The sequence below is a fragment of the Paramormyrops kingsleyae genome, chromosome 21 (genome assembly GCF_048594095.1).
Source record: "Paramormyrops kingsleyae isolate MSU_618 chromosome 21, PKINGS_0.4, whole genome shotgun sequence".
Classification (NCBI taxonomy): Eukaryota; Metazoa; Chordata; class Actinopteri; order Osteoglossiformes; family Mormyridae; genus Paramormyrops; species Paramormyrops kingsleyae.
The window spans coordinates 11,259,613-11,287,365 of NC_132817.1; the positions used below are offsets into that span (position 1 = coordinate 11,259,613).

Genomic DNA, 27,753 nt, shown 5'->3' on the forward strand with positions numbered 1-27,753 from the left:
GTAGTGAAATGATTTATAAATACTGTGTTTAGTAGTAGTATTAGTACATGACAATATGTATTTGGCTGATACGTTTTGAACAGCGAGAAGAGGGAAGGTCATAAATGACCAGCATGATTGCCACTGACTTGTTGACCCATCGGTCTCGTGATCGCACCCTATGCTTGCTCTGCTAGATGCTTTTCCTTAAGGATCGGTCCCAGCTCCCGTCCCGGTCTCGCCTTCTTAAAGAAGGACTGCTGGACCTTGACACGACCCCCAGCACAGCCCCTCTTTTCTCCGCTACAAGTGCAAATTCAGGTCAGTGCAAATGAGTGTTATAAGTGACAAAGAGCATCAACCGTCGATCGGTTCGATCATTCCGGACTATAGCCCCGAGTATTTTAGCCCCGATGTCAATCTTATTTAGAAAAAAAAGTCGAACTCCAGGTAAACTTGACTTACCCCACGATCTTTTCAATAGCTAGAAACACACCTGAGTCACGAACAAAAAGAAAACGATAAACGCACCTAGTCCGGAACCAGTTGAGCTATTAATCTTTTAATATGGCATCAGTAAAGTTTAAAATAGTGTGCTCATTAGATATCCACAGACGTTTTTACATGTGCATGTATATGTATAATAATATGAAGGCACAACTTGTGTTTTTCGCATTTTCGGACAGAGTCAGAGTGCTATTTACAAAATCTAATTTGTAAAAACAATCGGCGCTCAGGACTTAGGATCCAAATCGCCATTCTGTAAGGCAGCGGCGATCAATCTTATCCGCAAAGGGCCGGTGTGTGTGCAAGTCTTTGGGATAACCTGTAGGTTAGCTGTTCAAACCCATTTGTGAGGACACAGCCAATCAGTCATCTAATTAGTAATACAATTAGGGATCTGCAGCGAAAACTCGCACACACAGCGGCCCTTTGCGGATAACATTGGCCACCACTGCTGTAAGGTATAGTCAACCTGTTAATTTTGAGTTTAGTACCCCCCACAGTCCATCATTTTGTCGCTCTGACCTCAACAGTGTGAAATTCAAAAATCAGCGATCAGTACGTCCTTGGCTACAGCAAAGCGACTGGCTTTAAGACACTGCAAGACGAGGGAGACTGAAAAGTAAAGCCTTTATAAATGTTCAGTTACTAATTAACCTCATGTTTGAGAAATGGTGTAGAATTACTTCCCCTTTAATCTTTGCACTAAGGTTCCATTTTATTTCTAAGGGAAGGATTGCTACAGTATTTGCATTTGACAAAAACAACGAAAGGATAGATTCATACCTCTTGGTTACCAGCTGTGCGTAGGTATGTCTGTTCTATTTCATATAAAGTTTGTAACATTTTTCAAATTACTTCACTTGTATTTGTATCGTTTAACATGTAATTGATATCCTATAACCGCTTTATACAAACTGCTGATGCCACTGTAAGAGTGGTTTTCATATTCATTTCTGTTACCGTGCATATGTCCTGTTACGTGCCAGTCGCAACTTTCCTTGTGACTGCTTGCAATAGATTTCACAATCTAAAGGTTAAATCATTATAAACAAGAAATGCATTTGTTTAAACTGTCAGAAACACACATATAAAGCATGTATCTTTCCAGCACTTATTCAGTACCGGGTCTAGGTATAAGCCTATATAAAACATATGAAACAATCAGCAAATTTAACCAAGGGGGAGCCACATGATTTTCCCGTCTCTCCAGGGACTCATTATCCACTGTATTAGACATACCTCTTCAACTGCTCCATGAACCAAATATCTAATCAGCCTATCATATGTCAGCAGCACAATGAATAAAATCATGCAAGTACAGGTCAGGCGCTTCTGTTAATGTTCACATGAAACACCAGAATGGGGACGAAAGGTGATTTGTAGTTTCTAGTTTCAATTTATTTGTCATATGTGTGTTAGCACAAGGTCAGCATTACAATGAAATGTGTTGAACGAGAGGATCAGCAGGCGAACAAGGGTCAGCATTGAAGGATAAGAAGACGAAGTAAAAGAAGTTAATTAAAAGTTAAAAAGTCATAAGTCTGTGTATGTATGGGGGGTAGGTCAAGCACCTGTGTTGCGTATTGAGATTTAAGTGACTTTTAACATGACATGGCTGTTGATGGCAGACAGGCTGGTATGAGTATTTCAGAAACTGCTGATCTACTGGGATTTTTACACACAGCCGTCTGTAAGGTTTACAGAGAATGGGTTGAAAAGGAAAAAACATCCAGTGAACGGTGGCTCTGTGGGCAAAAAAAAAACCTTGATGATGGCAGTGTTTGGAGACGATTGGCCAGACTGGTTCAAGCTGAAAGAAAGGCAAGAGTAATTCAAATGACCTCTTGTGACAAACAAGGTATGCAGGAGAGCATCTCTGAATGCATAATACGTCAAACCTTAAAGCAGATGGGCTACAGCAGCAGGAGACCACACCGGGTGCTACTCCTGTTAGTTAAAAACAGGAAAGTGAGGCTACAGTGGGCACGGGCTCACCAAAATCAGACAACAGAAGACTGGAAAAAAATTTGGCTGGTCAGATGATTCTCGATTTCTGCTGCAACATTTAGCTGGTAGGGTCAGAATTTCATTCAAACAATATCACAGTATGGATCCATCCTACCTTGTATCAACAGTTCTGGCTGCTGGTGGTAATGCCGTGGGGGGTATTTTCTTGGCACACTCTGGGCACCTTAGTACCAATCGAGCATCGTTTAAATGCCACAGCCTACCTGAGTAGTGTTGCTGATCATGTCCATCCCTATATGACCACAGTGTACGCAGCTTCTAATGGATACTTCCAGCATAATGTGCCAGGTCACAAAGCTCAGACTGGTTTCATGAACATGACAAGTTCACTGTAGTCAAATGACCTCCACAGTCACCAGATCTCAATCCAATAGAGAACCTATGGGATGCGGTAGAATGGGAGATTCACATCATGGAGGTGGAGCGGACAGAGCTGCCGCAGCTGCGTGACTCTGTCATCTCAACATGTACCAGAGTCTCTGAGGAACTCTGGCGTTTTGCCGAATCCATGCTACAAAGAATTAAGGCAGTTCTGAAGGCAAAAGGGGGTCCAACCCAATACTAATAAGGTGTACCTAATAAATACATAAGTACTGGACAGTACAGGCTCAGCTCGTGTACTGGCTTTAATTTCCGGTAGGGTATAATTTTTTCATACACTGCTATACTGTAGCATAGATGAAACAACAGTTGTAATGCTGCAATAGGCAGCAAATAATCTAACATTGTTCGTTGCTGGAACCGCTATGGATCACTGTGCAGAGAGGGGACTCCTGTTAACTAACAATTATAACTTTATAACAACAATTCGACATATATAACTGTTCTGCATTGTAGGATTTATAGCTACTGCTTGAGTGTGTGCCTGAAAATTTGGATTGCATGTAATATAATTAGGTCTGCAATTAAATGCATATAAGTAAAGCAAAATCCCTGATATCAATTTATCATGATAATCAGGGGCATTGTGCAAAATAAATTTGTGGGTAGGCACCATTTCAAAACCACACACGATATAAAAAATACATGTATACAGATATTAATGTTCTTGAATCTTTATGTAACTAGGCCGTTATGCATTCAAACATGTGCAGCAAATGACAACTGCTACTCATCTCCTATCAGCTAATGTCCGAAAAGCATCCAACAATCGCCAACATGCCAAGAAACAACTGGCTCTAAAATGAATCAGCAAAAACACCATATCTAAGTAGACCTATTGATGGTTGGTTTAGTGCATTGTACGGTTCTCTAGAAATGAAGTAAGCAGTGGCAATGTTACATTTAGCTAGATGATTAGCTAGTTAACATCAACCAGAAAATAGTTTGCTATTGTGTTTAAAATACATGACGTGGAGATGGAAAAATGCAGTGTTCTGTTGGTGTTTGTGACTAGTTAGCAAATACTTAAGGAAAGTGTCGTTTTTACAGGCAAAACTACAAACTGAGTTGGTCTGTCATCTGTCATACTACCTAATGTTAGCTAACTAACATTAACATAAATTCATAAGGCAGCTTCACAGTATGTCTGTGCTAGCGCATTAATTACATAGCTACCAAAGCAGACGTGTGCGTGATATATTTTGACAATTTTAGGCTGATGCAGATACAGAAACAATTTAGTTGCGTTCTTATACTTACAGTAGCACATTTATGTGGCTAGCAATTGTAAACAGCTGGCTAACATTTTTTTCTGTTGCTGAGATGTGAGTCGTGACTGTCACAGCATGACAGCTAGATGATGTGTAAAGTTACTGGTGGAAGACCAGTAATTATTAAAATCACGCTGGTTAAGCAAACGTGTTCCTACCAAGCCAAATATATGGTAATAATCTATAAAACATGGCGTCATCAAGCTCAATATTGCAATATAGATAAATGTACATCATTAATCTAATAAAACATAACATAACATCGAGCAAGCTCGATGGGCCGAATGGCCTCGTCTCGTTTGTATAGTTCTTATGTTCTTAGTGAAACAGGTCTTATGCAGCTAAGTACACAGTTATAATCAAAAGAACATGGCACTATCACGCTGAATGTACGATAATAATATAATAGACATGTCTGTTATACAAATTTTTATAATAAGAAATAAAAGCATACCTTTTTAAAAACATGCGTAAACATTTTATTGATGTAAACGTTTGCTGTTGGTGAGGGTGAACTTGAAAAAAAAATACCGTGATATACAGCGAAACTACCAGGGGGAAAAAAGTGATGCAAATTTTAGGTCATAATGCCCAGTACCAGTGTGTGTGTGTGAGTGAACACTCTGTGCATGTTTTATATTTCAGAGCATTATTTTGTCAAAATTTGTGTGCTCATGGTTGTGCATTAACATCTTGGAAAACATCAGTGACGCTTCAGGATGTGATGGTAGTTAAATTTTTACCTTTATTTGTTTGCTGTATTCGTGGAATGTTACATATGGTAGATCATCTACTTACATGTATTGTCATTATTATAGAAACTACTTCTACAATACTGACATGGCCGCTGGTATTAATACTGGGAGCTGCCTTTTGATGTTCATACAGCCTGTGCTATGTAGTAGTATTTGTAGTGTCTCATTGTGTAGAGTCACAAAAGTAAACGTTTTCTTAACATGTGTAATAACAGAGAACTATGGCTGTACAAAATGAAAGTGTAACATACTACATATTTTCCTGCACTTGGGGCTGATCACCTTTCCCTGTTTCTAGAGCATCATGAGACTCTTCAGATGTAAGCTCTGTGCCTTTCTGTACTTCTGGGCAACGGTTACCAGCAGAGAGATAAGGACTCCTGGTCCCTGTGATGTCAATGTTGGAGAGGTTGGTGCAATTTCATTGTGAGAGCAGATAGTAGTCTCCTATAATGATGAACCCACTACATATTCATAAATTTATTTATATTTTATGCATATTTTTAATCATAAAATTAAAGGCTATTTAAAGTAATTTCGCCTCTGGATGAACACATCCATGGCGGATTATCTTACCTTTATTTTATTTGTTCATGAAACGGGGTCTTATGTCTTGCTCTGTTCATTTAATTCCTTCTTTTAAAATAATATTACTCATATTAAAGTGACTGGATGTCTTTGTCAAGGTTCATACTTCTAACATGCAGTGTTTATGACAACTGAATATATTCTGGCATATAAATCATGCAATAAATCATGTTCTTTAGCTGTTTCAGAATGGCTGACCTCTTGTAGACACCACACAGGTTCCTTATTGCTTTGTTAGTCTCTCTGGAGCTGTGCGCTAGTGGAGACAGTGTCTGAGTCAGACCATGGTAAAATGAGGTCATAAACAGGACTGGGTGGACACAAAGTTCACTGGGTGACAGCATCTCTGAGTGTGTTTAGAATCTCTAGGGCATGCCCTTTACTGACCCAGTCAAAGTCTTGACTTTTTGTTGTGATTCCCTATACATATATACAGCCGTGGAAAAAATTAAGAGACCTCAGCACAATTTTTGTTTCACTCATTTTTCAATTTATGGGTATTTATGTATGTAGTTATTTGCAAACTGCAGCCTGGTTCTTCTGTTTCTCATTAATGAAGGGCTTCTTCCTTGCTTTATTGTACTTCAGTCCTGTTTTTAAGAGCCCGATATGAACTGTCCTAGCAGTGCCCTTCACACCTGAACTTAATGTTTCCCATTACTTGAAGTCACCCTGCGATTTACAAGAAACTGTCGAATTAGTTAACGATCATCTCTGGCATTAAAAAGTCGCTTCTGCCCTTTACCTGGTTTTTGGTTGTTCCCAGTGTCTCCTGCTTCACCTTATTCTTGTGTACAGCTGTCTAAGAGATTTTGAAACAGGAAACATCCAGCTGCTCATCGTAGCCTTCTGCCAGAACTATGATTGTACCAGCATTTAAAAATGCAGAATTGTTTAAAAATATAGAGTGGTCTCTGAATTTTTCCATGGTGCGCTATATATACACTGCTCAAAAAAATTAAAGAAACGCTTTGAAAACACATCAGATCTCAATGGGGGAAAATCATGCTGTATATCTATACTGATATGGACTGGGTAATGTGTTAGGAACGAAAGGATGCCACATCGTTTGATGGAAATGAAAATGATAAACCTACAGAGGGCTGAATTCAAAGACACCCCAAATATCAAAGTGAAAAAATGATCCGGTAGGCTGGTTCATTTTGCATGAAGAAAGAACAGTATGTTGAAATATTGAAGCAGCATCTCAAGACATCAGCCAGGAAGTTAAAGGTTGGGCGCAAATGGGTCTTCCAAATGGACAATGACCCTAAGCATACTGCAAAATTGGTTACAGAGTGGCTTAAGGACAACAAAGTCAATGTTTTGGAGTGGCCATCACAAAGCTCTGATCTTAATCCCGTAGAAAATTTGTGGTCAGAGCTGAAAAGACGTGTGAGAGCAAGGCGACCTAGAAGCCTGACTCAATTACACCAGTTCTGTCAGGAGGAATGGGCCAAAATCCCATTAAACTGTTGTGAGAAGCTTGTGAAAGGATACCCAAAGCGTTTGCGTCAAGTCATTCAGTTTAAAGGCAATTCTACCAAATACTAAGCAAATGTATGTAAACTTTTGACTTTGCAGAAAGTAATAAAAAAATCTCTAAAAAATTCTCACACATTATTTTGACATTTAGCAAATAGAAATTATTTTGGGAATCCGAACAGGCCTAAAACTGAAAGGGTTTTGTATGATTTAATATCAGACAGTAAGAAAAAAAAAGTTATATGTCTTTTTATACAGTGTATGTAAACTTTTGGTTTCAACTGTATATGGCAGCTCAGGAAAAATGATGAACAAAGGAAAATGTATTTTGAATGGTAGGTTCAGCTTCAAAACTCCGTCAGATGGGTCCATCGACAATGAAGTTACTGTCAATGTGAAATGAGTTACCACCGAATCTAGTCTTAAATACTATACCAAGCTGCGGCTCTTCTTGGAACGACAGACGCATTTTCATATTATGATAATACTTTCGTAAATATAAATAATTTATTTATGGGTTAATATTATTATTTTTCATTTAGGTATTTCTTTAGCTATATGTGAATGAGGCAGTTTGTGATGTCTTAACTGCAAAATTTACATCTTCCTCAAAGTCATTCTCTACGAGAGTATGTCTCCGGTCAAATGGTATGCTTTCCGGAGCTTTCTCCAGATTGGATGTAGGCTTATTAAGTTTATTGGGATTCCTAGTTCTTTAATATACTTTTCGTAGTAAATCGTTAGCACGCCTTCCCAGATCTTCGTAAAATTATTATATTTTCTCCGATGTACATATTATAGCCAGCTGATTTTGGAGTGGTGAGGACATTTTGCACTGCTCGGTCAGTTACAAGTAGTGAAGGGCAGAGAACTGCAGAGCCAGAAGGTGGGGCAGAGAGAGGGTGATATTAGTCACCTTTGTGCTGTTACGCGTCCGAGTGATTTATAACTGAACGAACTTGGGTGAGGGTGAAGACTATCGCTACACAACTGAACAATATTGTGATATTAGTCACCTTTGCGCTGTTACACGTTTTTTGTAAGTACTTGAAGTTCTGTTTTTGTGTTAAATGCATATATACCGATATCGCATTAAAAGTCGTATCTCAAACCCTCTTCTCTATCCATTGGGGTTCTTTGTAAATCTTGGGTCAGACATTTAGGATAAAATGGCTTTTTGCTTTAAAAAGGTTGCCGACCTCTGATGTATACTTAGTTATATGACTAAGTAATATGTAATATTTTTCAGGTCAACGTGCCGATCTGTTGTTGAGCTTGAGTTTTTCTTAAGTGATGAAGGGTTTCTGATGACCTTTGGACAATCTTTGTTGTTTATTTTTGGTAATTGTTTTCCAATAACAAATGCACACATTTGTGATTAATTTGTGATTAGCTATTGTGAGAGAAAAATCCAAGTGTAATACAAAAGTAGTAAATGTTATGTATATGTATAATCTCCTAGCAATAGAGGAATGCACTAGGCCAGTAGGAACCATGTGTTCAAGGTCAGATGATAGCATCAGGCCCTAGTCAAGAAATAGCGAGCACTGAAACACCGGAACAAACCATATATGGAAAAACAGTAGAACGCAGGGATAAAAAGAATTTTAAGAAGAGCCTCAGGGGAGAACTCCTGAGGTATCTCCCGGGCCCGTGCTGTAAGATACCACAATAAACCAAAGGTTGAAAAGACTTCACGCTGTCCTGAGTCCTACATCGTGAAATTTCCACAACACTATGAACAGTTATGCGATTAATCACGATTAAATATTTTTATCTATTGACAGCCCTAGTATATATATAAATATATATGTGTGTATATATAGATTTACCATATTTTTCCACAGGCATCTATTAACTGCAGTAACAGAGAGCTCACAGAGGTCCCCACACAGATCTGGAACAACACAATCATATTGGATCTCTCACAAAACCATTTAAACCTGACCGACCCCAAGAACCTGAGAGCACTGGGACGTTTTCGCCATTTGCTTCTGCTCAATCTTTCGGGAAACTACCTTCCTGTACTGGAAAAAGACACATTAGCTGGCTTCTCACAGCTTCTTGTCCTCGACCTCAGCGGGTGCCAGCTGACTGACATCAAGCCAGGTGCTTTGCAGGGTTTTCCCAGGCTGAAAAGACTGCTTCTGGGAAACAACAGAGTGCAAGACAACAGTCAGCAGAGAGTCCCATCCAGTTGGCTAGAGGGAGTACGCAGTGTTCTGGCATCCAGAAATATATCCGAAGGTGTGTTTTTCCGCATTCAACCTCTTTGTTTTTCAAAATGTACAAACAATATATATATCGTCTGGGTCCTCCCAGCTAATGCAAAATCCCTTTTCCTGTCAGGGCCTATGGATGAAGGATTAATGGAAAGAATTCAAAGGAAATTGCTAACAGAAGGACACATCAGCAGTTACAATGGCTCATTAAATGGTATGGTATGCTTAAGGGAGAATGTTTCCATCTTTATGTAGTTAACTTATCATTTAGTTTATAGCAACTATGACTTCCTCCTTATAGTCAAGAAACTGTTTGTGGTCAGGCATATTTCCTTCTGTTTCTCTATGGAAAGAACTGATCACATGGGGAATAAACCGCCTAACTGGCTTCAACCTTGACAGTATCTTCTACAGGCCCTTCTGCAGAATCCCAGCAGACCAGTGGCTGGCCTTACCTGGTAGCTGCCATGGGAACAATTGTGGCCATCTCTGTTTTCATCATACTGCTGGTCAAGTGCAAGCTCTTCCAGCAGTACCTGGCCAGCTACCAGCATGCCTTGCTCTCAGAGATGGATACGGCCAGCCATTGCGACCGTGCATCGTTGGATGTAGGTGTCTCAGGGCAAGGCATGGCCAGCCGAGGCTCTGGTCCGGGCCTCCCCAGCGAGCTTGATGACGATGATGGCTTCATCGAAGATAATTATATCCAGGCCAGTGAGAGAGAGAGGGCGGAGCGGGAGGCCATCGAGGTTGAGGATGAGTTTGAAGATGATGACATTCAGTTCTCCATCAGCTAAAGAGACAACTGGGCTACTTGTTGTTTTCATGATTATTACTTACTGTAACAATTTTATACCCATTGACACTCCACTCACAAGGCATTACTGCTTGACAAATGACAAACACTGACTATGCACAGTGGACCAATAGAGCACTACTTTAGCCTCCACTGAATGAAGTGGAAATTATGCCTGAATCAAAGAAATACACATAACATCCGTTTGACAAACTCCAAATTAAAGTGTACCAATGCAGTGTGTAAATGTTTTATATGAATTTATCTAACTTTTTTGTATTTCTAAATTAAATTGCAGATTGTGCCTTTGTTACTTTAAAATACCTAGCTATATTTTTCACGCTACAAAATGTAAAAATCAATAAAAACTCCACACCTAGATTCTGTCTGAATTCCTTAATTATGGTAAAATGGGAATGTAAACAAGTTTATTATAATCAGTTCTACTAACATGGGTGTCTATTTTTAGCCCTTCTGTTTTTACTTGTTCTGACACAAAAGTTTTCTTTTTCACAGCAAATTCTTAATATGTTTTAATTAAAGGTATTTTCAGTATTCAAAGAGTTGATCAGACTTATGTTAGGATCTAAATTGGGATGCAATCAAAGATCCATGTATGAGAGGTGAATGTCAGCAGATTAAAGAAAATTTTTGCTGTTGATTTGGACAGAATAAAGACACACGTTATATCAGCTGCATACATCAGTTAACATACCATGAGAACGGGTAGCTTCTAGATGCATTCTACTGAGATTGCATGCAAGCAACGCAGGAACACGTTGATTTATTCACAATGTTGCATGTGGCATTGACATATACATTCAATGACACAATTTCATATGTTCTCTGAGTGCTCGTACATGCAGCATGGCACTTTTGTTTGTGGGTATTCCATTCGTTATGGTTTGTTGCGTTTGAGATACCCAGTGGAATGTCACAGTGGACCCTGAAGTACCCATTGTCCTGTTAGGGACCAACAGCTGACTCTTGGACAATGGACACACTGTTGAAATGTAGCGGGGGGGTGGCAGTGTTCCCCAGCACAGACTTGCTCTCCCATCGACTGTCTGCGTGACTCAAGCAGATTACCCTGAAGAGGGCACCATTCCAGCTGACCCGACAGAGACGGGATTCAGGCGAGAAAGCACGGCTTCTGGGGGCAAGTGACAGATGACAGCTTTTTGCTAAACAGCCTACATTCTACTGTAGGAATTACACTGAGCCCCTGGAGGCTGTGTTTCTGTACTCTTTCATTTTGATTTGAAGTATTAAGTAGGCGACATGACAGCAACATGCCAGCACTGAAGACTGTTTAATGGTCTTTGTAGATGCATCATTATATAAAATAAAGATGAAGCTGCTGTCTCATCACCACCCCACTTATTGATAACATGCTAAGTATCCTCTGCTTCAGGGTTATTCAACTCACGGTCCTCGAGGTCCGAGCACTGCTGGTTTTCCAGCCTTCCTTTACCTGTCAGTCAGGTGTGAAGCCTCTGACCAATCAGAATCAGTCATTATTAAACAACTACCTGGGAGAACTGAAAACACGGCCTGGATTAGGAATCGAGGTCCAGAGTTGAAGAACCCTGCTCTACTTGCTCCCCAGTTAGGAATGTGTGCAACCTGGAAAGATGCAGGAACCAGGCTGATTGATGTTGCTCAGACTCCCTTTGACCTGTCAGTGTGGAAGTGTCCTTCAGATGAGGTTGGCCATGCTGGAGGTGGTCTCCTGCTGTCTTTCTCTCATCTGGCCAGAGATGGTGAAGACCCGGGGAGCCCTGCCCTGTAGCCTCTGCCTGGACGTCTGCCTCCGCAGGAGTGTGGCAGATAAGTAGTATCCAGCCACAGCCAGCACTGTGACCCCCCCCAAGACCAGCAGCACCACCCCAGACAGGAACATATCGTTGTGGTGCGGCTGGGCGCGGCTGAACCCACTGGCCAGCGCCAGGTGGAGCAACACCAGGCCACAGATGAGAAGTGCCAGGCCAGTGAGCAGCACCACCAGGACATCTGACAGGCCGCCGCTTTTCAGGAGCTCAATCCGACGCCAACTTCGCACACAGTTCATGTCCTGCACTGCAGAGCTTAGCAGCTGCTTCAGGAGCACAGCCAGGGAAAGCAGGCAGAGTGCTGTCCCTGCACCCAGGCGCCACTCCCCGGCTGGGCTGGTGGTGCTGGACAGCAGGCCCACCCCACCCAAGCCACAGCCCAGAATCAGGCCCACCGACAGGCAGTAGCACAGCAGTGACTTGCGAGGCTCTCTGAACCACCAGAGCTCCACCTGCTCCTCCAGGATGTTCCTCTGGATATGGGCGGGGTTGGGCCGGCGCCATGGGCGCCGCAGAGCTCGTGGGAGAGCCTCCATCTCCGGCATGGTTCCCTGTGGGTCCACAGCCACCTGCTGGTTGAGAGCAACTGGCTGAAAACCCTTCAGTCTCAAAGCTTTTTTCCATCCATCCATGAGTCTTGCGTGTTAATGACCAAGGTCTAAGTTATTGTGCTGCTGTTTTGCCTAATTTTTTTCCAGTTAATTAAGTAGTTCTTAACCTATGTCCTTCACCTGAACTGACCATCGCACTAACTAGTCTAGCCTTCTTTCACTCACAAGTTAATTAGCAGTCCAAAGAGAGCTGGATAACCTGCACACTCTACAAATCACCGCAGGGATCAGGGCTCGTATTCACAAAGCATCTTAAGGCTTATAAGTAGCTCCTAACTTGCCTATTTTTGACTATGAGCAATTCACAAAGCCCGTTAGTGCTAAAAGTAGCACCTAATTCTGGGAGAAGTAAAATGTACTTCAGAGGACTCCTAAGTCAATAAGACCAATTCACAAACAGTTGCAGAATGGCTGCTGTTAATCCATGTTGCAATGTCTTGGAAACATTAAACAAACACTGAATTAATTAAAGGATCTCGCCTCATTCGGGAGGGAATAATGACTTTTGTGGAGCTTGTGAGGGATGCAATAACATCTCTAACAAACCAAAACAACCCAGTCATATACAGTGGAAACCACTTATAGTAATCATTATATCCGATTTTTTTTCTTTTTTTCCTTTTCTTTATGTCTCAGGCACATTAACATCTGACTGACATTTGTATTTATTACATGAATATAAGGTAATAAAATGGACAATGTCGATATTTACTGAATTTTATTGAATTGTTCAAAATACAGTATGGCTGTTTCAAACACTTCAAATTACTGAACTGTGAGTAATTCAAATACATTATAATACAGTACTAAACATAAAATACACCTTATTATAGTTTCACTTCTGCATCTAGTTGGCTCAGTTTTGGCAGTTTATGATAAGCTTTCATGAGTCTATATTTGTTATTGAAAGAAAATAACTTTCTTTTAGCCTCAGGTAGCTGGCTAGAAAAACACAGGTAACTGCAAGGCAAGGTAGGGCAATCAAAGTAAAGTATAAATAAATAAATAAATAAATGTGGTTTTAATTTTTTACATGTTGTCATGTTTTAAAAGACCAAAAATGAACACTGTAAGTGGACTACTTGATTACTATAAGCAAATTATTTAAACAGTATTTGTACAGGAATGATTCTGTCCCAAGCTTTTTGATCCATATAAGCAGCTGGTCACTATAATAAGGATCACTATAAGCAGTTTCCACTGTGTTTGTATTTATGGGATGTTACACGGATATTTTCACCAGCACATACTGGCCCCTCATCAACCAATCCCTGTGCTTATTGCAGGCAAGCTCATGCATGAGAATGACGTCAGCCATAGCAAGTCTTACTCTTACCTTAGGAGTTGGCTCTTTTCCTAGCTAAAGGTTGTTCTCAGCCACTTTCTGAATTGGTTTTAGGAAAAAACTCAATTAAAAACTCAGCGTGATTTAGGAGTACTCTTAGTGGTTAGAAAATATGCTTTGTGAACACGGGCCCAGAGTTCTGGCATGTTTTGGTGCACTGAAAAAAACACGTACAAAGAGAATGATGATTTAGTCAGTAACTTGAATTTTATTGCATAGAGCGATACCTAAGATTTCTTGCGGTTTGCTATGCTGAAATCCTACCGAGGATCCCAAATTAATGTTCTTCAAAGAAATTATTAAACACAGGTTCTCTAAAATGGACTCTTGACCCAATGTCATTGTATTCAGGTCAAACAACAACTGACAAGTGTTGAAAAGCAACAGAAGCCTTGAGTTTCTTTTATCAAGCTTGAGGATATTTCAATACCTCCAATAAATCTGCTGTTAAGTAATTTTAGCAGTAAAATACCACACACCCTTTAGTTTTATTCAATTGTGTGTTTGGGGGCATCTTGTTGGTTTCAATTTGCCTGGTTTTGAAGAGAAACATTATTCATTCGCCTTTCTGTCTGAGCCACTGACAGATTTGGTAGTCCAGCCGAGAATGTTCATCTGTTTTGTTAAAATATTCTTTTTCAGTTTTCCTACTTACATTAATTCCCATCCCATCCATTACAAGGTCACACTGAACCTGAAGCTAATCCCAGGAAACAGGGTGAAAGGAAATATTCTAATCAGTGCCAGTCTGACACAGGGAACACGAACTATGGGTGATTTCAGAGGTGGAGATTTCAGGTCCAGAGAGTACAAATCCAGACCAAGATTTTGTTTCAACCAACCAGTTGAGTATCCTGTGACTATGACTCTTTATACTCAATTGGTTGGTTGAAATCTTCGTCTGGATTTGTACTCTCTGGACCTGAAATCTCCACCTCTGGGTAAATTAGAATCACCAATTTAGCATTTGTCTAAACACAGGTTTTTATACTGTGGGAGGAAATTTATTACAGGAAAACATAGAAGGAACACCAGGGGTGTAAAGTAACCATCTATAAAAGCTCTCTTCCCTGTAAATTGGTATTGATTTATTTTTAGAATTTGAATATTATTACGTAAATTTAAAGCTGGTGAAATTAATGTAACAGCTACTGATTTAATTAGTTCATGTTCTCAACTTCTTCTGCCTCCATCAACAGCTGTCACAGCAGGTTGGTTGACTAAAAAGTTAATTTATTTTTATTTATTTTATTTACCTTTATTTAACCAGGCAAGACAGATTAAGAACAAATTACTAATAATCACGGAGCTCATGGCAGGAATTGCCTTGGCTACAGAATTAGCGCATCTGTGGTTGCACCTGCGAGAGCTTTTCAAAGTCAAGGCCAAGAAGCATAATTGTGTCACCATTGTCATATCATCGCAGCCTTCCTCAGACTGTTGAGATATTTACATTCATGAATTTTGTCTATAGTTTTAAGAAATGTATGGAGGTATATTTTAGTTATATCTTATGACTTTATCACATCATTTCAACCAGTTTGCTGAGCTACAGACATACACTCAGCAAACTTCTCAGTCCAGGATAACGTTTAACATGATCATCTTTTAACACTAAGATACAAAGACCCTTGTACTATAATACTAAGTACCCAAATTTTACAAACTAAAAAGCAAATTCAAAATGTAGGTTGAATGTTTTGGCCCATGGAGTTATGTTGCAGGAAACCCGCATTAATGCAGTGTTGCCAAATCTCACGCATCTGACGTGACACTCGCCCTTTCAGACTCTCTTATTCATGCAAAAAATCTTAAGGCAGATCTATATTATTCCATTATAAGCCTAAAATTAGCTACATACAAAGTGTTAGGGCAGTTTCAGGCCCTCCAGACTATTTACCAGGTGACAAAACTCTTACATACAGGTACATGTAAATGTGTGCATTTGTATGTAGACCTGTCTTGAATTGAAAATCTCACTCCACCCAGCTGATCAAAGTCGGCAACCCTGCAAATGTAAATGTGAGAACATACTACATTTTTGTACCTGAGAATAACAGCCATTCTCAGTTTATGGACATGCCGGTGCACATTTCCTATTATTTTCTACATGATACATTAAGCTTGTACTGTAATACTATATGTGCCTCTAGCCCACGCTGAAAAGTCTGTGCAATCTTGAGTTTGTTTATTGAAATATTTATTTCGAATGGCCTAAACACATAAAATACGGCAGTGAATCACGGTGAGTTGATTAATGTTTCATTCTTATTTTATGCATTATATTTTATATTTGTAAGGCCTTTGTAATAATTACAGTGTTATAAGAGAGAAAAACACAATTGAACAATATTCACTAGTCTGAGTTCTTTTTTAAACAAGCTACACTTTTACTCTTCCTTACTAATACTTCAGTGGAAGAGGTTCTTTTACTCATTTTTTGGAAATAACAGTACTTTTATTGAGCGGGGTACTCTTTCCACTGTTGATTTTCAGGCAACAATGGTACATAAACTCCCACCAGAACAGTTAAATAGTCAAGTCAAATAAATGACCCAATGTCAAATACAGCAAGCACACCAAATAGGAAAAAATTTTAAAAATTTCAAAAATCAAACAATACTAGTCAAAAATAGATTTACTAAGAAGACAAAGAAGTTATACATGTACATTGCAAAAAATGTGCAATTCTCACCTGGCCAAGCAAACTCCTCTCACTCTGCTTAAATATGGCGTCCGTCACTTCTCCAAGCTGCAGGATACATCAGGTCACCACAACTGGTGACCATCTATGCCTACTCTCACAGAGTTTCCAGTAAACTGTGCAGGCTAAGTGTTTTTCCCTCAAGAGAAAGTCCTGTGATGGAGACGGAGAATCTTTCTCAAGCCATAGAAAACATCAGCAGGAAGAGAAAGGCCAGCAAAATTACATGGTAGGGAATCCCAGAGTGACAGCAGAAGATTTGAATGTCAACATTCAGAGCACTCACTCCTTTCCCCTGTCATTCTTCTCCAAAGCTGTCTCTGCAGTCCTTGCCAGTGGTGGTCAAAAAGGTGGTGGGGGGTGGCTTATCTGTGACATTATTGCTCCTTGCTGGTGCACGTGGATGGTCTGGGGCAATCCCCCCTCTAAAGGCAGATCACCCCAGGCTCTGATTCACCAAAGACTATTCATGAAGAAGCTCTCCTCCTTGGTCAAAAGGTGGAAGAGAGGGAGGGTACAGAGGACTGCTGAGACCTCCCTGCACATTGTAGGGGACTGTAGACAGACGTCTGTAAACAAAGAAAACCCCATCAACCCCCTTGGACGGACTAAGGGACCATTGAGAAAAACTCTGATGTCACTCAGCAGATAAGGCTCATTTGTGATCTACTATGAAGCGTAAAGCACATGACCTAAGCTTGTCTGGTGTTTCAACACAATAGACTTTTTCAAACCCCTTTGTTATTGCTAATTTTATATTTAGATTCCTGTTTACACACGTTAGAATAATAATAAAAAAAAAACATAACAATGAAAAAACTGAGAGGTATCTGACACGCCGGATCAGACGAGGCTGAAGTATATATGAAAAACAGTAAAATTCCTAATCTCAGTGTTTGCAGTGATGTGTTATATCCAGACATTTACAACTCACTTGCATTAGCTTTAACTTTCTAACATGCAATAAATGCATAGCTTTCTTTTGTCGGACCTATAGAGAATGGAGTGGCATGCCAAGTTTAGGAGGTGATTATGAAAAAATGCTACAGTAAAAATTCACCAAAATAAGTCTACTTACGCTCTGTTCTACTTACTCTAACTTGGTATTGCTAGATTTTTGGGACGTTTTGAAATGAAAGAGAAGGGGCCTCTAGAAATAGCTGAAAAATGCAATCAGACCCATAGAGAATGAAGTGAGATGCCAAGTTTAGGAGGTGATTATTAAAATGCAACAGTGAAAATTTTATCAGAATTATCTAGACGATTGAAATGAAAGAGGAGTAGCCTTCAGAAACTGATATAAAAATAACGTCTTGATGTAGTGTATGCACTGATGCCATGTTTAGGAGTTCATTATTTTACAATGCTGCAGTACATTATTATATAAATCAGCATTTTGGCACTAAGTTACACTCACTCTCATCTACTAATGACAGATTATCTAGACGTTTTAAGATAAAAGAAGAGGAATGTCCTGAAATGAGTTGAGGCCATGTATTCAGTAATTTGTATGTCAATATTGTTTTAAAAAAAAAACGAGTGAAAACTGGCACCTACTGGCGGCACAGCGCTACTTTGCAAGACATTTAAGGCGGAACCGAAATCGCGAATAAGTAGCTGGTGAATAAGGAGCCTGTCACGAGATAGTCTGAGCCACTCCTTAATGTTTTTTTCAACTTCAGCCTCATTCAGACTGGACACCAATGGGTTCTGTAATGCAGACTGAAAAACAGAACGGACATAATTCACTTACATTGACATTTACCACTTAATAAGGTCTAATCATAAACAGGTGTTTAGTTATTCCTTTACGGTGTGATTGTTCACTTTTTATCTGCAGTCTGAAAGAAAAGCAACTTTGGGCATTAAAACCAATGAAAACTATGGGAAATAATTATGTAACGTGCACGGGGAGGTTAAATCCATATTGTGTTTAAACCTTTAGGATAAAAATCCTAAAAGGTCAAATTTTAAACTTTGCTTAAACATTGGTTTTACTTACGGATAATCACATTGACGATGTTTACATTTCTCATCGGTGTTTTGTCCCCTCTGCCACACCAGTTTAAATGAACTGCCAACTGGGGAGCGAACTCCTTTCCACCGATCCTCCAGACTGTTTTCTTTAGTGTTTGACCCCAGCCAGTGACAGTTTGGAAACCTGGAGGTGACAACAGATGTTTGGTCATAGAAAATTTATTACATACTTTTGGGTAGTGTGTGTATGTATATATATATAATATGATATAAGTATATACTGTATTATATTTCTTAGTATCCATGTATTATCTATATATAAGGTAGTTTTCTAAAACCATAACCATACCAGTTTGTTCTTAAATTCAACATTTCCCAACTGCATTTCGATGTTGTTCAGAATCTCAATGTCTTGCAGTGGAAATCCACCATCCTCTGCACACTGAAAAAATAATAGATACTTATAGAAAGACCTGGGTAACAGTGTGCACAAAGATCAGTAAATCTAGTAAGCTACATCACAAAGTATTTTTAAAAATCTCTGTAATTGAGTTAATAGTAATTCATTCAGAAAGGTAATTGGTATGAAATATAAACTTAAATACACCTTGAAACTTTATTATTTAGACTAGGAAAAAAATTAACATTTCCAAAATCAATCTAAAATAATTTAATTGAAATAGATCATAAAGCAATTTTGTACAGTGCACTTGCTGTTGTTAATGGTGTGTCTGCAGGACTGTTACCCAACAAGGGAGGTCTTTGGGTAACAATCCCTGTCAGGTGTTGGACCTGGCTCTGCAACTCCCCCAACATTTGCAGGAGGATCCTCTCTGTTGCTGTAAGGACAACAATAGAGAATACAGTATTAAATATTTAGACATGCATCGAGACAAAATGTAGATGTAGATTTAGATTTGTTTTCAACTTTGTGTGCATTGACTTGGTATAAGCTGCCCTGCGGGTAACCGAGTCCTCGAAGGACCATCTGTAAGAATAAGACCGTAAAAAAAAATTGTGAAAAAAAAGTGATCACAATTACTATCTTGTATTATATTGAAAATTGAAAAGCACAATGGGTCGTATTAAGCTGACGTCATTGTCCAAGGTACGCATAGATGAAAACGAGGCGGCGGCCATTTTACCAGGGTGCAAGTGACAACAGCAGCAAGAAAACTCAGAATCTAAGTTTCTTCTCTATACCTTCGGATCGTACAAATCAAGGCAAAGAGACCGAAGAGCTACAGAAAGGCTACAGAAAACTTGGCTAAGGTCCATCGATCGGAAGAACTTGAACAACGATACTGTCAAGAAGTGGCACGTTCTGTGTTCTGAGAATGGGCAGTATTTCAGTTAAATGCATTAAAAATGTGTATCCATTTCCTTTTGAGCATTTTGTAATTTGTATTTTGTTGGACGGAAAAATCAGATGTATGCTAATTTGAAACAAAATAGATTGATAGGTTGTATTCTGTGTATTTAAAATACTTAATAAAATGCCATCTTAAGAACGTTCATCGCTAGGCTTACAGAATATGAAATACAGCCTATCGCCATCCTTCGCATTATTCCAAGGAAAGAAGCTGCTTTGGTGATCGGCGCAAATTGCCTGTTAGTATATGCAGTAAAATAGGCATATATTGCTGACTGAATGTCAGTATAGGACGATTAGCAAACAGCAGTACTGTGCTCTAGAACTTGTAAATTAACCTAAGGCTAGTGGCATTCTAAATTAAGTTAATTTCAACAGACATGCTCAGGCAGTGTGGCATCTTGTGGTTTGTCATATATGGAAACCTTCATTAGCGATAAATCAGGCTAGCTAGTTTTGTTCCTAAGGACAAAGTTAATTTCTATAATCTAAATGTGGGAGTTTTTATAGCCACAGCTTGTGTAAAAGGGAGAACCGACTGGTAAACTTAACATTGCATATCGCGGGTCCGGTTTGTATTTTTTGATTGTATATCTAAATAACACTTTCTTTGACTTTATGTTCGGGACCCTATTGTAAGACAAAGCTGGGAATTCACGCATTATGATCATTTAAGAAAGCTTTACGGCGCCTCATCGCGCCTGCATTTACACTGTGTGGTAGATTGCTTCCTTCAAATGATACGAAGAAATGCCTCAGTCCCATTTGCCTGAACAAAATACAGCTTTTCATAGTCCTGAGCACTCGCTAAACACTTAGGGTGTGTCCGAAATCGCGCACTTGCACACTTTTAGTGCGCGATTTTAGGGCGTAGTGCGTTCACACTGACAACTAAGCCAAAATTCAGTGCACTGAAAGTACCCAGATGGTGCACTGAAAACGGCCAGAAAACGCAGTGCAGAATGATGGACACTACTCGCACTAAACGGACGCCATTTTGACTACATAGTGGAAGGGGAGGGACTTTCGGCAAGTTTTCATTGTTAAATTAAGATGGACAACAACACAGACACGTGTTACGTGTCGTAAGGGATATGTGCCATAAGTTTCGGGTACGTGCCGTAAGTGTTACATGCCGTAAGTTCAGGAGGATGCCTGCAGGTTCTTCGGATGTCCTGCCCACTCGCCAATTGGTCAACTGCTCCCTCGACTCCGCCCTCTGGACCTGACCCCATCTCCCCATCCGCCCTCTGGACCTGACCCCATCTTTCCGGTTCGTCGGCTGAAGAGATTGCCGCCTCGTCCCTTTGTCTGCCCGCTACTTGCTTCTCGCCTGCTAGCTCGCTCTTCGTTTGCTTTGCCTTTGGTTTGAATGTTTGTGTATGACTGTTTTGTTCTTCACTTCCGATTTTGGCCTCATCCCTTATTGTACCTTCGCCCTGGTTTTGACTGTCTGCTTGGTTTTGAAGTTTCGCTTGTACTCTGACTTTGCCTCTTGGATTTCCCCTCTGGATACCTTTGCTTCGACTGTGTGTTTCGTGTTCCACTAGGTGTGTGTAAGGAGTGTCTGCCTTTTTGTTTCTTCGTCAACGTGGGGATTACTGTTTGTTTGGGTATGGAGATAGACTTAGGCATTGTTGTTTCGTTTCACCATTTTGTTGTGCTCACTTAGGGTTAATTTAGCTTGTGGTTGTTTTCGGTAGATGTGTTTTTGTTTGTTTCTTTGGTCTTTGTCACTCCTGACGTTCGTTACACCTAGTGTTTGTACAGTGTCTGTGAAAAACTATAAAAAAACTATAAAAAGACTCCCTTTGTGTCCCGTGTTCCCTTCTCCTACTCCTGGTTGTCTTGTCCTTCCCAATCCCTCCTTCCCTTTCACTTTGTTAGGCTCCAACCCTAGACTGGAGCATAACAAAATTGGGGGCTCGTCCTTTCCTTCTTTCCTTTTCGTACTTGTCTGGCGGATTTTTTTGTGTGGGGGGGTGTTGTGGTGGTTGCAATAATAGTGATGGCCGGGTCAACCTCGTTGCTTTTACCCTTTACCCCACACTTGAACAATTCGATGAGTGCCGTAACGATGATCTGCTGCAAATTGCAGATTTCTTTAATGTTTTGGTTCCCGCTGAGGCTTCCAAGCAGGTTGTTAAGAAAACCCTGCTCGACAAATTAATTCGGCAAGGTATTCTGCCTGAGTTGGGTGGGTCCCCGAGTGTTGCTGCCACCCCGGTTCGGTTGTCTGCTGCAGCGGAGGCCAGCAGCGACGATCTAGGGGTTGGACACCGCATGGATGTTGGAGATCCCCGCTCAACCAGGGAGGACCTGTTGCTTATGATTAAGCTAAGGGAGCTCGAACTCGAGATCAAGAGACAGGAGTACCAGGCTCAGCTACTCCGTGTCCGGGCAGTGGAGATTGAGGCTGACAAAGAGCTGGAGTTACGGCGGTTTGTGGGTGACCAAAAACCGGTGCCTCTTCCGCGTAAGGTACCCACACCAGGTACGACTCTTGTTCCTGTGTTTCGGGAAAATGAGGTAGACGCCTACTTTTCCATTTTTGAACGCATTGCCATGATGTTGAACTGGCCCAAACATCTCTGGTCATTGTTATTGCAATGCAAGCCTGTAGGTAAGGCACAGGAGGTTTGTTCGGCTCTCACGTTAGAGCAGAGTCTCGATTACGATATTGTGAAGGCTACTGTGCTTAGGGCTTACGAATTAGTGCCAGAAGCCTATCGACAAAACTTTAGGAAGCTTCAGAAATCCGCCAGCCAAACATACGTGGACTTTGCACGCGAGAAAGCAGTTCTCTTTGATAAGTGGTGCAGCGCCAGCGGGGTGTTTAATTTCGACCAGCTTAAGGAACTGGTATTGCTGGAGGAATTTAAAAACTGTGTTCCTGATCGGGTGGTAGTTTATTTAAACGAACAAAACGTCGCTTCTTTGACCGAAGCTGCCACCCTCGCTGACGAGTTCATTTTGAACCATAAAACTGTGTTTACCCCGACTCCTTTGCCTAGTAAAACTCACCCTCATCCAGTTGTGGCTTCTCCCTCGTCAACACCGTCTCCCCCGCCCACGGAGAAACGCGAGTGCTTCTATTGTCATGAAGTGGGCCATATTATATCTGTTTGTACTGCGTTAAAGTGCAAGGAAGCTCATGCAGCAACCAGAAAAGTGAATGTTGCTGCCTGCCCCGACAGTTCTTCACCCTTGTCCTCTCGTATTGACGCTGCTTTTGAACCTTTTGTATTTACTGGTTCTGTTTCGCTCAGGGAGACTGACGCCCGACACCCTGTTACTATCCTGCTGGATACGGGAGCCGCTCAGTCCATCTTGGTGGAAGGGGTTATTCCCCTGTGTAACAAGACGCACTGTGATATGGACTTGTTGGTACAGGGAATTGATTTATGTGTGGCTGGAGTTCCCCTGCACACCGTTTATTTGTGTACTTCCGATTTCTCGGGATATGTGCGGGTTGCTGTCCAATCCCAGTTACCTGTCCTGGGTATTACATTTATCCTTGGGAATGATATAGCAGGAAAGAGAATTGTTCCCTTACCCGAAGTGGTTTTGGACCATGTGATATCTGATAGCGATGTTGCGTTGGATTTGCCCCAAGTGTTTCCTGCTTGTGTGTTTACGCGGGCACAGCGGTGCCAGCTCGCCGATATTGACCTTGAGGACACGTTCATGTCCGTGCCAGTGTTAGACAAACCTTTGAAAATTGAGTCTGTGACCCCGGTTCCCGATAACACTGTTACCTCCCCTGAAGTTCCCTCCACTACGGATGCACTGATCTCAGCTCAGAAAAAGGACCCTTCCTTGGAGCCCTGTCGTGCCTCTGCTATGGACAAGCCTGACGTGAAGGAGCATCCCACAGCATACTTCTTCCGTGATCGGGGCTTAATACGACAGTGGTCCCCACCAGACTCGCCTTTTGAGTGGGCTACGGTGTTCCAGGTGGTAGTCCCGAGATTGTACCGTGAATATGTGTTGTCCTTAGCTCATGATCACCCGTGTTCGGGTCACCTCGGTATCTGGAAAACATTGTCCCGCGTTTTGCAGTATTTCTATTGGCCGGGAGTTAATTCAGATGTGAAAAACTATTGTAAAACTTGTCATGTCTGCCAGGCTGTGGGTAAGCCCAATCAGATAATTGCACCTGCCCCGATACATCCCATTCCTGCAGTTGGAGAACCCTTTGAACATGTCATTATTGACTGTGTCGGCCCGTTGCCGAAGACTCGCTCGGGTAATTGTTATTTATTCACCTTGATGTGTGCTGCAACTCGCTACCCGGAAGCTATCCCCATACGTAGTCTTCGGACTCCTGTGATTGTGAAGAGCCTAATTAAATTCTTCACCACGTTCGGGCTTCCTAAGTATGTACAGTCGGATCAAGGTTCCAATTTCACGTCCAAAATATTCGCCCAGGTGATTCGTGAATTGGGGGTCCGTCACTCCATATCCAGTGCCTACCACCCAGAGAGTCAGGGGGCGCTGGAGAGGTTTCATCAAACCTTTAAAAATATGCTGCGTACCTTCTGTCTGGATGCAGGAAAGGAATGGGATGAGGGGGTACCTCTCCTCCTTTTTGCTATTCGTGATACTGTGCAGTAATCAACCGGGTTTAGTCCGGCCGAATTAGTGTTTGGCCATGCTGTGTGAGGCCCTCTAAAAGTGTTACAGGAACAATGGCTGTCTCCCTGTGTATCCCCCCCTTACCAAGATGTGTGTAAATATGTCAGCAGTCAGGGAATTAGCTAAGAGGTCTCTGGGCGCCTCACAGGATAGGATGAAGAAACGGTTTAATAAGTCAGCACAACCCCGATCATTTCAAGTTGGTGATCAGGTACTCGTCCTTCTGCCGCTGCCAGGTTCCACCCTTCGCGCCCGTTTTTCTGGTCCTTATGTGATCCAGGAAAAGCTTAATCCTACAAATTATGTGTTGGCAACCCCAAACCGTAGAAGAAAGACTCGCCTGTGTCATGTGAACATGTTAAAACCCTACCTCGAATGTTCGGTACCTCACCCCTCGCTCATTTCTGCTCAGCCACCCACTCCTGTTGGCATTGCATCTGTCACCAATTATTTGCCAGAGACTGATGACTTACATCTCGGTAGGAATTGTTTACCCTGTGCTTGCCTTCCTAACTCCGAGGCCCTGCAGAACCTTTCGACCCGTCTCAAACATCTGCCCCAGTCTGCCCAAGCCAACCTGTCGTCCCTGGTTAGTCGTTTCCAGTCCCTATTTTCGGACACTCCATCGCGCACCCCTGCTGCTGAGCACGACATAGATGTTGGTGCTCACCCTCCCATTAAGCAGCACCCGTATCGGGTTAACCCTCAGAAACGATCTCAACTAGCTCGCGAAACCGCTTATCTGTTAGACACAGGTCTCGCGGTCCCTAGTAGCAGTCCCTGGTGTTCGCCTTGCCTACTGGTTCCCAAGCCTGACGGAACGTTTCGTTTTTGTACGGATTATCGAAAAGTTAATGCCATAACCAAACCAGATGCTTACCCGCTGCCGCGTATGGAGGACTGTGTGGATCGTATTGGCTCTGCTAAATACGTGACTAAGTTAGAATTGTTGAAGGGATACTGGCAAGTTCCGCTATCTCCCCGTGCCTCTGAGATCTCTGCTTTTGCCATCCCTGACGAGTTCCTCCAGTATACAGTGATGTCTTTCGGTTTACGTAATGCCCCGGCAACTTTTCAGAGGCTCATGCATCGGGTTCTCGGCGATGTTAGAAATTGTGAAACCTATCTAGACGATGTTGTCATCTATTCGGATTCCTGGGAGCAGCATATATGTTCATTAGAACAAGTTTTTATCCGTTTGCAGACCGCTTCGCTCGTCCTCAACTTGGAGAAATGTGAGTTCGGACAGGTGGGCGTAAGTTATTTAGGCATGGAGTAGTTAAGCCCCTGGACATAAAGGTCCAGGCTATCACTTCATTCCCCGTCCCGCAAACGCCACGTGAGTTAAAACGGTTCTTGGGGATGGCCAGATATTATCGATGTTTCTGTCATAATTTCTCTGATGTTGTAATTCCTCTGACCCAGTTGCTTCGAAAGGGCGTACCGTTTGTATGGTCCCCAGCGTGTCAAGCTGCCTTTGACTCCGTTAAGATGTTGCTCAGTAGCTCCCCTGTCCTAGTTGCTCCAGATTTCACTCGGCCATTCAAACTGGAGGTGGATGCTAGCGGTTTAGGTGCCAGTGTGGTTCTCCTCCAAGAAGACAATCACGGTTTGGACTATCCTGTATGTTACTTTTCAAAAAAGTTTGTGAAACACCAGCTAGCATATAGCACAATTGAAAAGGAGGCCCTAGCTCTTCTCTTGGCCTTACAACATTTTGAGGTTTATGTGGGAGATTGTGCTAATCCGATGGTCGTATACACCGATCATAATCCTTTAGTTTTCCTGTCCCGTATGTGTAACACGAACCAGCGCCTCATGTGTTGGGTACTGATTGTACTAGCTTTCAATTTAGAAATCAGACATAAGAAAAGTGCCAGCAATCTAGTAGCCGATGCCCTCTCGAGATCCTGACTACTGTGGTTATGTGACGTGCTCTGTTTGTTTTCTTGTGTTTATTATGTGGGTTTTGATTTGCGGTCTGTGTATGTTAGTGAACCCTGTGGGTTCACTCATGTGTGGGGGGGTGTTACGTGCCGTAAGGGATATGTGCCGTAAGTTTCGGGTACGTGTTGTAAGTGTTACGTGCCGTAAGTTCAGGAGGATGCCTGCAGGTTCTTTGGACATCCTGCCCACTGGCCAATTGGTCAACTGCTCCCTCGACTCCACCCTCTGGACCTGACCCCGCCTCCCTTGCCTTCGGAGCAGTTTCCGGTTCGTCGGCTGAAGAGATTGCCGCTTCGTCCCTTCGTCTGCCCGCTACTTGCTTCTCGCCTACTAGCTCGCTCTTCGTTCGCTTTGCCTTTGGTTTGAATGCTTGTGTATGACTGTTTTGTTCTTCACTTCCGATTTTCGCCTCATCCCTTATTGTACCTTCGCCCTGGTTTTGACTGTCTGCTTGGTTTTGAAGTTTCGCTTGTACTCTGACTTTGCCTCTTGGATTTCCCCTCTGGATACCTTTGCTTCGACTGTGTGTTTCGTGTTCCACTAGGTGTGTGTAAGGAGTGTCTGCCTTTTTGTTTCTTCGTCAACGTGGGGATTACTGTTTGTTTGGGTATGGAGATAGACTTAGGCATTGTTGTTTCGTTTCACCATTTTGTTGTGCTCACTTAGGGTTAATTTAGCTTGTGGTTGTTTTCGGTAGATGTGTTTTTGTTTGTTTCTTTGGCCTTTGTCACTCCTGACATTCGTTACACCTAGTGTTTGTACAGTGTCTGTGAAAAACTATAAAAAAAACTATAAAAAGACTCCCTTTGTGTCCCGTGTTCCCTTCTCCTACTCCTGGTTGTCTTGTCTTTCCCAATCCCTCCTTCCCTTTCACTTTGTTAGGCTCCAACCCTAGACTGGAGCGTAACACACGTAAGCCCAAGCGGAGGCAACTGCTTCATATAAATCTAAGCAACGTTAATAAAATTATTTTACTGATGTATATTGCAGTATGTAGCCTGTCACTCTCTGACAACAGTTATAGATAATTTGAGTTTGCGATTATATCGACTTAGAAGAGTTTGCACACGTTTAACCAGTTAGGCGGTAGTAGACGCAAATAAAACCACAAGGAAATTCATTGTAAACAAAACACGGCAGATATTTTGGCGCGCTGGAGAATCGCGATCAATTTCTCAGAAATATCCAATCATTAGTTTACAGTAATTCAATATGTTTTTTTGGAAAATTACTGTAAACTACACAAATGAATTTCTCCCACTTCAAAGGTTGTAGTAGTTGCCAGAGGTGCCCCCTGACTTACTACAGGTGGATT

At 41.6% G+C, this 27,753-nt stretch overlaps 2 protein-coding genes across 10 annotated transcripts; one reads left to right on the plus strand and one right to left on the minus strand.

Annotated features, from left to right (window-relative positions):
- Nucleotides 1–1,003: 1,003 nt before the first annotated feature.
- On the plus strand, nucleotides 1,004–10,393 carry LOC111847503 (uncharacterized). 5 transcript variants are annotated; one of them, XM_023818723.2, is made up of 7 exons: nucleotides 1,004–1,105; nucleotides 1,213–1,293; nucleotides 4,812–4,893; nucleotides 5,220–5,330; nucleotides 8,842–9,241; nucleotides 9,344–9,430; nucleotides 9,619–10,393. In XM_023818723.2, the coding sequence occupies exons 3-7, from the start codon at nucleotides 4,891–4,893 to the stop codon at nucleotides 10,011–10,013; spliced, it is 996 nt and encodes a 331-aa protein (XP_023674491.1). In that variant the 5' UTR covers nucleotides 1,004–1,105; nucleotides 1,213–1,293; nucleotides 4,812–4,890; the 3' UTR covers nucleotides 10,014–10,393. The 5 variants fall into 5 exon arrangements, with proteins under 5 accessions (XP_023674491.1, XP_023674493.1, XP_023674494.1 ...); XM_023818725.2 differs by lacking the exon at nucleotides 4,812–4,893 and having other exon boundaries at nucleotides 1,006–1,105; XM_023818726.2 differs by lacking the exon at nucleotides 1,004–1,105 and having other exon boundaries at nucleotides 1,138–1,293; nucleotides 9,115–9,241.
- A 384-nt stretch (nucleotides 10,394–10,777) lies between these two features.
- On the minus strand, nucleotides 10,778–18,619 carry LOC111847504 (transmembrane protein 125-like). Of its 5 annotated transcripts, none has more exons than XM_072704352.1 (4): nucleotides 18,507–18,619; nucleotides 16,791–17,073; nucleotides 16,496–16,657; nucleotides 10,778–12,416 (listed from the first exon to the last, which is right to left on the minus strand). In XM_072704352.1, exon 4 carries the CDS (start codon nucleotides 12,387–12,389, stop codon nucleotides 11,712–11,714), a length of 678 nt encoding a protein of 225 aa, XP_072560453.1. In that variant the 5' UTR covers nucleotides 12,390–12,416; nucleotides 16,496–16,657; nucleotides 16,791–17,073; nucleotides 18,507–18,619; the 3' UTR covers nucleotides 10,778–11,711. The 5 variants fall into 5 exon arrangements, with proteins under 5 accessions (XP_072560453.1, XP_023674498.1, XP_023674499.1 ...); XM_023818730.1 differs by adding an exon at nucleotides 13,792–13,957 and having other exon boundaries at nucleotides 16,496–17,073; XM_023818731.1 differs by having other exon boundaries at nucleotides 10,778–12,413; nucleotides 16,496–17,073.
- Nucleotides 18,620–27,753: the final 9,134 nt, after the last annotated feature.

Excerpts from the sequence above, each read along its gene's own strand:
- LOC111847503 (XM_023818723.2), top strand. Across the intron at positions 5,331-8,841 it reads GTGATGTCAATGTTGGAGAG|GCATCTATTAACTGCAGTAA; the intron begins GTTGGTGCAATT and ends ATTTTTCCACAG. Across the intron at positions 9,242-9,343 it reads ATCCAGAAATATATCCGAAG|GGCCTATGGATGAAGGATTA; the intron begins GTGTGTTTTTCC and ends TTTTCCTGTCAG.
- LOC111847504 (XM_072704352.1), bottom strand. The coding sequence starts at position 12,389 with ATGCCGGAGATGGAGGCTCTCCCACGAGCTCTGCGGCGCCCATGGCGC.